Source organism: Anopheles cruzii, chromosome 2 (genome assembly GCF_943734635.1).
Source record: "Anopheles cruzii chromosome 2, idAnoCruzAS_RS32_06, whole genome shotgun sequence".
Lineage (NCBI taxonomy): Eukaryota > Metazoa > Arthropoda > Insecta > Diptera > Culicidae > Anopheles > Anopheles cruzii.
The window spans coordinates 61,723,899-61,735,301 of record NC_069144.1 but is presented as its reverse complement, the minus strand read 5'-3'; the positions used below and the strand labels follow the sequence as shown (position 1 = coordinate 61,735,301).

Genomic DNA, 11,403 nt, shown 5'->3' with positions numbered 1-11,403 from the left:
AAACGCGGAACGAGCGCTCATTTTAGATTGATTCACGCCATGAACGTATTGGATGCCAAGACCGCTTGGCGGTTGTAGTAGGCGGATAGACGTAAACACGCAATGAACGACAGAGAGCAGGACGAAACATAATCTGTCCATACCCCACCAAACACCAATCGAGAAACGATTTTCGACACAAAGTTCGTCGTTACTGTCGCCTCCAAACCGGACTCTCTTTCCGGTCAACCGGTGCTGCACGTCTCGAATCGACGCCTGTCATTCCGATGCACTCGCGCTGTAGCAGATGGAACTACCGGAAGCGGAAATAATAGGAGATCGATTTTGCTGCTGCGCTCAACCAACCAAGCTCTATCATCACCATCGCCACTCGGACCGATGCCCACAAAACGGCGCAGTGATCAATTGAGGGATTGTTCCATTACATTACCATTGGATATTCTGTAAGTTGTGCGGAGGGGAACCGTTTTATAATTCAATATTGGACTCTCATTAGCTGTGTACCGTGTCCTTGGTTTGTGCTCGGGAAGTTATGGATTGGCTTTATTAGTACCGGAGATGAAAGTAGACGTAGATACCATTGGTCCGATTAGGATGTCCGCTGTTATGATACTTCCATTTTCGTCGCCCTGTCATCAGAACAGAGCAACAGAGCGTTTGGAAGCTTGAAGTTCAGTCTATGTGTGAAACTAAAAGCCGAAATAAACACTTTTCCTTTTCCAGTTTATGTAAGAATGTTGTAACATAGTATTCAGCTTTTATGACGGTACTAATAATAGGTTACAACCCATCACTCCTCACGGCGAAGAAAGTGGCTCGTACCTCAGGTTTTTGAACCTTTCGAGTGGATCTAGTGCTGCACAAAAAATCAGGGCATCTTCCTTGAAGCAGGTCTACTGAATTGTGTAGTACCGTTTTCGATTAAAAACCACCGAGAAAGCGATCTTGTCTTGTATTTGAATTTGCAGTTACAGTGATGGAAATGATAGTGACAGAAATGATAGCCAGAAACGAATTTCTTAATTCACGAATTGTTAAGGTAATGAAAGAAAGTCATGCCAGTTTTGCTCAAGAGAAAACACTAACCTTAATGCATGCCACACATAGCTTAAGCTGTGCAGCAACAGTGAATCAGAACTTTATAATGCAGACATGTTTTCCCTCTCATAATATTTTAATATTCAATTGCTCTGTGATTTGAAATAGCTCTTGACACTACTTGAATTTGATAGAAACTCATTGATTACGGTACAGTATACCTTTTGGTATCGACAGACACAAGAGTCTGTAGTATATAGCGCAAGGGCAGCTCTTTCAAACGAATGGACTTTTCACCGCATTGACATTCGTGTGGCTTCCGTAACAGGTACGTTAATCAACAGCTGTCAGAGGAAACCTGCTGCACGTTTTGTAATACCGGAAACGTTCGTAGGGCAGGTGTTACAAGTCAGAAAACTCCGCCCCGGGAAGCAACAATTTTGTGCAACTAAAGCGCTCATTTGAACGAGCGACAGGGTTGGAGAAGGGTCAAAGGGAGCCCTTGAAAGACGTCCAACGTGTTTCGGAAAATTCAAAGCGCGCCAACATGTTGCTTGACCTTTGCCCGCCTTAGCGCTAATGCCTACATATTGATATTTTGAACATTCATTGCATGTTGCTGAATGCCTGCAACCCGCAGCCTTGGTTTAGGGGTCCGTAACGTTCCCCTCCAGCCTTTAATCCCAATTTATTGCCCTTTGCTGTTGATGCACTTTCCGCACTAGCACCTTATCGGGAACCTGCATCGAGGAAAGCACTCAGTGAAAACCGTACACACGTTACCGTTGCTAGTGCAACGAACCAACGGCTTGCTGCGATTGGTTGCCGTAGGCGCACCGGAAGTTGTCATGTTTGCATTTATGCACTCCGTGTCGTTTGCGGAGACTCGGTATTGGTGATGTTCCAAGCGCAAGGATCATTAAGGTGTAGGAAAGCGTTTCTTGCACGACTTCTTTCCAACCTCTTCCTGGTAGAATCAAGGAAAGATGAAGTTTTAAATAAGACAAGAGGCCCTACCTTTAAACTTTTAATTGTTTTTTGCTACTCAACAGAGCCAAAACGCTTACAGAGCCAAATAATTAAAATTGGTCCCACGTTTTCTCGACAGTTTATGCGAACTATGCTTACACGAATGCTCAAGGACACGTCAGAATTAAGCGTGTGTTCTCAGCGCCTACAGGAATAACGTACGGTACAAAGGGCCTCCATATCCGTAGTAAGGGTTTTGTAATGGTCAACTCTTCAGTGTCCATTCTAATATTCCATGGCTTATTTCCATACGAATGCAATAATAACATGTGACATGTGATTGCAGTGTCGTGACGAGAAGGTGTTTTTCTTTCAAAAGACTATTAGCTCATTAAAAGTCACTTCAAACCAAGCGAAATAACCGGAAGGAATCTCGCCCTTGAATCTCTGCGGTAGAAAGAGACTTTTACCATCATCAACCATAATTTATTACGTTTCCTACGAACGTACGGCAGGGACCTACACAACCCTAATGGATGAGTCTTTTTTATTTTAAAAAGGAGGGACTGAGCCTTATTTATTATGGATGAGTTATTGGACCGAATTGTCGATGTGTTTAGCTTCGGCTCCAAATAAGCCACATGACGTTGAAACAAAGGTTTTCAAAGACCGTAAATCTAAGAAGATGAAGCTCATTTTGTTCGAAAAATTACCAAACCCTTGCACACATAATCAAGTCTATGTGATGCGTAGATGTGTCATCTTGATGACTGAGCCGTCCCTTTCCCCAGCGTCAAGTGCTCATTTTATATTCGGGATGTCAATTCTGTTTCGCTCTCTGCATGTCTGTCAATATGTTGTACCGTTATCGAAGGGATCATTGGAAGGTGCTAGAAGCTTATCAGAAATTATGACAAATCCCAGTCGATTATTCCAAAGGTATTCAAAGAAGCTGGCATGGTACGCTTGTGCATTGGATTGAATTAAGGTAAATGACAATCAGTTATCCGAAATTTATCATCACAAAAGGTGATGTTTCTGTTAAAGAGATGTGGAAATTGACAAATAAAGGCCAAGATAAAAGAAATAATTGCTCATCACGACAGATGGCCAAAGAAGAAGAAGAAACTCATGCTTAAGTTTGCTATAGAGCGTCGTATGGTAAGCGAATCAATATGATGAAACAGCAGACTAAAAACACACATTAAAATAAACGTTGACATAAATACGGGTATTGGGTAGCACTCGTGGAAGCGTTTGGTTTCACGTAAATCAAGTTAACGTCTTTCTTGGAAATGATCGATAGTGTATGTTGTGATTGTCGACACACACCTGTTTGACCACCGTACGTGGTTGTTAGCCATGGAACGGCGCACACGATGCCGTAGGCGTCACATTTCTCATGTTTCCGTTTTTTATTTATATATCATGCTCTTCGAATGGCCTGTCAGTTATGTTTAAGCATCAGAGAGCTAACAACAGAAAGTACACACAGCCAAAGTTACGAAGGGATTCTAAGGCAATGTTTAACGCCCATTTTCATAGGCTTCAAGTGATGTTGCGGTCGCCTGAATGTCGCTGGAATCGAGTTCCTGTGACCGCTTGGCATTGATTTTTAGAAGTTAATCAAGCACAAATTCTCTATACCTTTACAGTACACGAGACTACGAGAGCCTTTCTTTCCACGCATTCCGTGGTAGCACACCAATATTTTGAGGATTAAATTTGAAAAGGAAATAATGAGGAAATTTATTAGTCGCACGATGAGAGCGGCAAGGTTTTTCACATTTTTAAACAACATGAGCATCAAAGTAATTATTTTATCGCTTGCTCCAGGGATGCTGTCTAGTATTGTCCTTGGCTTGTAACCTGGCCCGGTCGGGGCCAGAAAAATGGAGACGATAGCAGCAACAATTATAATAAATGTTAATGGTTCCTGAATGCCGACTTTTTATGACCTCTTCCGGTAAAGAATTGTTGCACTGCCCTTCGTACAGCCGATGACGCAGCTAAAGGGTCGCCAATTAAAGAAAGACGCCGAGAAACGCCAGACACATTTGGGAACTTTTCTTGTCGTTCCAAAGTCACCTCTAATGGTGGCGGCTGTAGCAAGATACAAATTTTTTTTTTCATATTTCCCTAAATGAGGTGAGTATGATTATTATGCATTAGGGAGATAGCCGCAGGACGTGCGCGGACAATCGCCTTTGGCACGGTACAGCGAGAGGTATTGAAAAACGTCCCAAAATGGCCTCACATTTGCCAACCTCCTGAATTGAATTATGTCCCATTTTTTCTTTTTTATTTTATTTCATTCAGCGATAAATTTGAAACCGTGGCACGAAGATCCACTGCCAAAATCCGCATTTGCCTTCGAGCAATTATCTCAATCAATGTTTGCCATTCGTTTCGATGTTTGCAGAAGTGCTTGGCATATTATTTGTTTTCGCTGCAGTGGTAGGAATGTTTCCAGTCGTGAGCATTAATGGAAATTTCCATGGTTAACGAGGTCTGTTTGTCTCTCCGGTACGGTAAAAGTTAATTTAAAAGTTGGACTATCTGATGAATCGTAACTCAGCGACCATGAATTATTCACTCTCGATGTCAACCGAACTCCGGGTAATTGTAGTTCGTTCTTGTAGCGGGCGGTCTCGTCCCACAACGCTTATCTTGCGTGAGCCGTTTAGTGGTGACGAAGTTTGCCCGCGAGTGTTTCTGTTGGTGAAAAATAAATGTTTTGGAGCTATGATTTCATCTACCTGCCGTGAAAATGTTTCATCCTAATCGGTGCGGTCAATTGAGGGTTTGGCGCGGGCTCCGTTTAGGAGCTTGCACTAACCTCTGCGTTAATTGTGTATCATTGATTTAGTATTGATCCGTTTGTAATTGATTTATTACTCCGTCAGTAGCACTCATTCTATAACCCATGCCAACCATTGTCGTCTCTCGCAGATGGTTACCCAAAGCGGCTATGAGGCCCCTCGGGCCAGATCCTTCTCATTCGGATTGCGTCCTCGTCGTAGGCGTATCGAGGCCTAAACTGGCGGCTCTGTTTCTGTCGGTAATGCTTCTCTCGCTGTTCCTTACGTTTCACATATTGTACGACAGCGCGGTCTACAGTATACAGGTCTGTAAAGATGGCCGGATGTAGGGCGGATTGATTGTTAATTATTCTTTTGTGCATTTAATCTATCCCACCATTCGCAGGCAGCGACGGCGATCTCGGAGAACAAAATTGCCATTCTGACAAATCACATACCCAATCCACCGGTTATCAACCAGCCGCTTATATTCCCGAACCGGATACACTTCCCCAAGACTAGCCGTAGACTTCCGCAAGTAAGTATACCGACGGAATGCGCCTTTCGCTAGAAGCTTCGTTTCCTAAATCGCTTGCTTCCCATTTTCCGGACAGTGTTTGATAATTGGAGTGCGAAAGTGCGGCACACGCGCCCTGCTGGAGATGCTGTACTTGCATCCAAGGATACAGAAGGCCGCCGGCGAGGTGCATTTTTTCGATCGCGACGAAAACTACCTGAAGGGGCTCGAGTGGTACCGGAAGAAGATGCCGCACTCCTTTCGTGGCCAGATAACGATCGAGAAGAGCCCCAGCTATTTCGTCACACCAGAGGTTGGTCAATTATGTTTTCAAATCAGTCTTTTTATTACCTCGAACTTAATTCTTCGTTTTTCAACTACGATCCATGGTAAAGGCACAATTGCATCATGCTTGACACCGTTCTGTGTAATGAATAAGCACGCTTCGTATGCAATTCATAACTTGAATTCGGTTACGTAGCTTATCCATACGTTATGAAAAGAGCGCACCTTGATGGGTTCACCTTTCGATAGCGTACATTAAAACATTCTACCGTTCAATTGAATGTCGGTAAAGTTAAATAAAACATCAAAATAATATATTTATTGATTGTAATAGATTCAACCGAAAGCTTAATTAAAAATTCTCCAAACATCATCCTGACAAAGTGTTAAGCAAAATAACAACCCTCGCACCGAATACCGTCACGGTTAACCTAAAAAACAAAACATTGTTACTATTTATATTATATGCCTTCGTTTGCCCCTATCATCTATGTGAGAAAAGATAAACGAATTGAAACTCTTGCAACGTAACAGCAATTCGTTAGCTATTTTCTCAAGCGAGCGGGGCTCGGACACAGTGCTTCAAAGCTCTGCTGTGCTAGCTGTCGAAAATTTGCAGTAAATGACACAAATAACATTATTGCACAGCGCACAGCGCTATGCCACTGTGAAATGAGCTTTGCGAACGAGTGGCAATCGAAACTTCAAATGTCGTGGCACCGTAACTGGGGCAAAACATTATTGTGACGAACCAACGGTGGGGCACGGCGGACATAGAAACGTAGCATAATAGTTGCAACGGCACTAACTGCACTCTTGGCGAAAGTTCAGCACCCGTCAACGGACAAACAAAAAACAACAACTATAACCACAACCCACATACAAAGAACCGTTGCAAAAGTGAAATTTTTGTCCCGCCCTCCTTGGCCGCAACATTGGGCAAGGCCAGGGAATGACACAGAGCAAAACGCCGTGGCACGCCAATGCGCGCCGCACCACCACCGTCATCGTCGTGGTCGGAGGAGCTCGGTACGAAGGAGTAAATGAATCAATTCCATGTGACAGTGGCCTTAGCGTGAGAAGGCAAGATTACAATCACATTGGTACGTCGAATCGACGACGACACCCGGGGCCGGTGGCCCAGGGCCCAACCGCAAAGGACATCCGTTTGACCTAGGTCGTTGAAATTGAACCGAAAACCGAACCGTCAGCATGTCTGGGTCTCCTTTCACCCATCACGAGGAGGAAAAATTGACGGCTGCACTGCTCGACGCGGCCTCAAGTTGTTGCACCCGGCTCTTGTGAGGTTGCCATTCTTTACGCCAAGTTTTGTTGCTCCTATAGCCAGCGGTTGGCGAGTGTTCGGTTTAGGGCCGCAAGTTGTTCGTAAAGTGTAGCCTATTTTGTTTGTTTTGTTTTGGGCTGAGCTGCTGTCTGTGAAAACGGGGCAGCGTGGTCCTTAAAGCGGCACTGAAAGATTGCGAAGATTGCCCCGATTTGACCCGTTTTCTGACGATTTGTTAAAGCAACACTCTCAGTGAAGCACGGGCCGTAATGGTCTAGTGGTGGTGATGAGGGAGATGCATCGAAAGTGCCACTTAGCACCTTCACGGATGAAAAGAAGTACGTTTTGGCAATTAAGATCTGAATGTATTGGGGTTTTAATGTTTGCGAAGCGCAGAACAGGTGCTTTTCAAATTTACCACAAATCTATTAGATTTGTAATCAATTTGAAAAAAAAACTGCAAAATGATATTTTTATATTAACATACATTTAAAAAGTCGGAGCGTTTGTTCCAATTTGTAGTCTTTTTTGTGCACTTTACAATGAAGCTATAGTTCTTATTTCATGTGTACCGTAACTATGTGTTCCACAGGTTCCGGAACGAGTCCGAGCGATGAATGCATCCATCAAGCTGCTACTAATTGTAAGGGAACCCGTAACGAGAGCAATATCCGATTACACACAACTCCGAAGCCACGCGGCAACGGCAGCCCTCCCTCCACAGCAGAGCCTCTCGTCAACTTCTCCGCTGTCGAAGTGAGTGAATTATCGAAAGTAACGTTAAATCATAGAAATGAGGTCAAAACCAGAAATACGTGTGTTACATACTCGCGCCTTGCTTTCAATGAGAGCTCATATTTTTTCGATTTGATCGGTCATTGGCAACTCCAAAGAGCAGCGTTTTTACTTTAAAGGTTTATGTACAACGAGTTCCTGGAATGCGCGCAACCATTGGACCTCGGTTGTGATCTTCCAACAGATTTTGTAATCGTTTTCCTGTCATTTGCCCCGCTTCGTATTTGATTGGTCAAGGTCGTTTGAGGAGCTCGCTATCCTGCCGAACGGAACGGTCAACGAGGCGTACCGACCGCTGGCCATCTCTCAGTATCACGTCCACGTGCACCGCTGGTTGGAGGTGTTTCCGCGCGAACAACTGCTGGTAGTCAACGGTGACCAGCTAATCGACGACCCGGTTTCTCAACTACGACGGATTGAGGATTTTTTAGGTAAGTTCAAAGAAATTCATTTTCATGGAAACCAGCTTGAGTTCAAGGAACTCGTTTTGCAGCGTAAGCTGGCCGGCTTTAGTAAACAAATTTCAGTTTCTGTATTTTCTTTCTGAAGACATTGCACAAATCAAAGCAACCATAGCCAGAAAACTTCTGAAACTTTTGAGCTAAAGTTTTCAATTTCGGAAAAGCTTATTTTGCTGCAGCGAAGCTTCATAAACTTCATGTCACAGCATTTTGTATTTTAATTATCGCGTACCTTACATTAGATAATGAATATCCCGACTGGCTCGTTTCGTTTAATTGTTTAAGCACTCCTACATCCTCCTTCAATTGAATGTGCCATCAAAAGGTGTCGGCTTAGTGAGGCTATTTGTAACCATTTTTACTACCACCCCTTGGAAAGGGGTTTGAGTCCATGGTCGTCTAATCACACCTCTCCTTGCGTCCGTTGGAGGGATAGTAATCACCTTTTAATTGAGCGGTTCCGTCCATCTGCAACCATCGGCGCTGTTTGTGTGGCTCCGATAACACCATCATCGAAGTACAATCAATCATTTGCTGCCACTCGCTGGGAAGCGTTGGTAATTTACAAACCATTAAAAAGAACGACATGCTCTTCGGTGTTATTGATTTTTGCATGCCAACTGAACGAACGAGTCACTAGAAGGGGCCTGCAAATAGGATTAAGGCGGTGACGTTCAGGCTCTTACCTATTACGGTTTCGACATCCGCCAAATGACGGCTGTTCTGATGGCCTGCGGTTTAGCCAAAGTCTGACACGCCGAATGGTAGGCTTTCAATTTTCCCAGCCACTGAGCAAAAACAATCACCCCGTTCCACGCCGAGTAGGGCCAGTACTTACTTTATGAGTTTTTTTGGCAATACCATTTTGTTTTCCCCTATAAAATCCATGGCCCTAACCAGGCCGAAACTGGAGCTAGTCGTAAATTGGATTCCACTGGGCATGAGCAGTGGGGAAGTATCTGTGACTTGAGAGTGACAAGCTTCACGTGCGGTATGTACAAGCTGCCATCTTCAGTAATTAGAAAACTTTTGCCACCTCGCGATGCCTATGCCCGATACTTTCTATGGTCGTGTCTTTTGTTGAGCCTCCAGTAAAGCGTGAAGACTGATTTTACATTTGACCTAACACCCTAGGCCAGGAGGATAATTTAAGGGAATTTGCAAGGTACGTAAGGTAAATTGTATCAAACTACTGTTTTTATTGGAATGTAGAAAAGTGCAGCAGCTGTTCAATGTATTACAAACTTTGAAAAAAATTGATGACGGATATCACTAATCTGATAGAAATCGAAAGATTCATTTACTTGAACCAAACAAGACTTGCCCTTCCGTACTCATACAATTGTAAGCTATACGTGACCTACCGTAAACATCATCTCAATAAATGAGTCAAGGATTTCTAGGGTCTGCTAGCACGGAATGGGTCTTTGACATTTCACTTTCATCGATTCCCCGACCGACGAATCGATAGTTCACCAACCGCTATGTTGGGCGATGTTGCACTGTGATAGCAAACACACGTTCGCTTTTACATAGTTCATATTTTCATTTATTGCGCCAACCAATCATGTTTATCGTTTCAGAAATCTTTCGTTCAAAACGGCCCCTGTGTACCTATAGACTATAATTAACAGATTCTAAAAGCGATTCAGAAATTACCGATTGCGCAAGCTGTCGCGTAAATGTCAGCCGGATCGGATCGATGGGCTAATAATTGTTCCTGCTGGCGAAATGGCGCTTGAGTTGGAATTGAATCGAACCAAACAGAGCAGAGCCATGGTGCTGACATTAATGATGTTTCGTTCGCTTAATTTCAAGCAGACTGGCATTGGATCGTACCGGCTATAATTGCCATCTATTCAAACAACTTTTAAGTGCTTTGATTGATAGCGAAAAAGTCTGACAGTTATTAATTAAGTAATTCAAACGTCTTTTTCAATGCTGTTGAATTTTCTCTTTTTATATCGATTTAACAACATGCAAAGACTTTCTCCAAGCTTTAAACTGGTGAAAAGCAATGGAAAATTGCATCCCGTTGCACAGGCGTCTCTTGAAACGGTTATCGCCTTTGCTGTGCTGGTTGCAGTGCTGTTCTGTTGCCGTTCTTCTTGACATTCCGAATCTGGACCACTCACGAAAACTGTTTCCAAAACTAATGGTGTCGGTCAAGTGGATATCTTGCTCCTGTGCGCTGCCGTTCGTTTGTACGGTTGCCCATTTGGTTGCCATTTGGATGTACTCTTACAGGCTGCTCGAATGGCGAAAGAGGAATTGACAAATTATTTGGAAAAATGATACCACTGCCCTTAAATTAAATGAAAATCTTTCTCAACCATCAACTGCAGATCCTTATTCTTCCACTTTTTTTAAAGTTGTTTTTGTGACAGATGAAAAAAGTTACTTAACTATTCTGCAACAACCGCTTGGGAAACTGCTACTTATATATGGACTCTATTTTGAGGTGTTTGAAAACAGCTTGTGAAACCCGTTCTGATTTTGTGCTTCTACTCCTTTGACTTGTGTAAAGGTTCTATTTTGGTTTGAATGTATTCTTTATTTATTGATGTGTTAAAAACTATGCGCTATGCTTGCAAAGTACTAGTGCAAGAGCTTCCGTTCTAATTTTTTCTCGTCAGTTGGATAATGTTATTTCTTTGTGAGTCTGCCTCAGGCAGCCTGGCAAGTGTTCGCCAAAGTATCTTTCTCCGATGAAACTAAAAATCAGTTCACCTTCTCTCTTTCTCACTCTTCGCAGGCATTGAGCCGCGTATTGGCAGCAATAATTTTTATTTCAACGAAACGAAAGGATTCTACTGTCTGCGGAACGAGACGGGCGACAAGTGTTTGCGGGAGACGAAGGGCCGCAAGCATCCGCGGGTCGATCCGGTCGTCGTATCGAAGTTGCGTAAGTTCTTCGTCGAACACAATCAAAAATTCTACGAACTCGTCGGTGAAGATTTGGGTTGGCCGGAGGAGTAGCGAGTCGAGCGCCTTACACCACCTGAGTTTGGGGCGCAGTATTGTAGAAGAACCCACCACACGATCGTCAATGCAGCGTAAACCCAGAAAAAAAACTTAAAAATACCCAAACGCAACCAATCCTAGTGAGACTGAGCAATACCGATGAAAACGCAGCAAAAAGTAGCAAATTGAACAGAATAGTAAACCACACATGCGCCGAGCGAGGTGAGTGGCCTCGGCGGGATTACACAGTGAATCCCTAAGGGGAACAGAATGGGAAGAATCGATCAT

General features: G+C 43.5%; 1 protein-coding gene across 1 annotated transcript; it reads left to right on the top strand.

The window, feature by feature from the left end:
• The first annotated feature begins 213 nt into the window (after positions 1-213).
• Positions 214-11,130, top strand: LOC128268178 (heparan sulfate glucosamine 3-O-sulfotransferase 5). Its single transcript, XM_053005204.1, has 7 exons — positions 214-443; positions 4,960-5,134; positions 5,215-5,346; positions 5,423-5,638; positions 7,488-7,651; positions 7,928-8,121; positions 10,907-11,130. Exons 1-7 carry the CDS (start codon positions 379-381, stop codon positions 11,128-11,130), a joined length of 1,170 nt encoding a protein of 389 aa, XP_052861164.1. The 5' UTR covers positions 214-378.
• The last annotated feature ends 273 nt before the right edge of the window (positions 11,131-11,403 follow it).

Excerpts from the sequence above, each read along its gene's own strand:
- LOC128268178 (XM_053005204.1), top strand. The coding sequence starts at position 379 with ATGCCCACAAAACGGCGCAGTGATCAATTGAGGGATTGTTCCATTACA. Across the intron at positions 5,347-5,422 it reads CTAGCCGTAGACTTCCGCAA|TGTTTGATAATTGGAGTGCG; the intron begins GTAAGTATACCG and ends TTTTCCGGACAG. Across the intron at positions 5,639-7,487 it reads GCTATTTCGTCACACCAGAG|GTTCCGGAACGAGTCCGAGC; the intron begins GTTGGTCAATTA and ends TGTGTTCCACAG.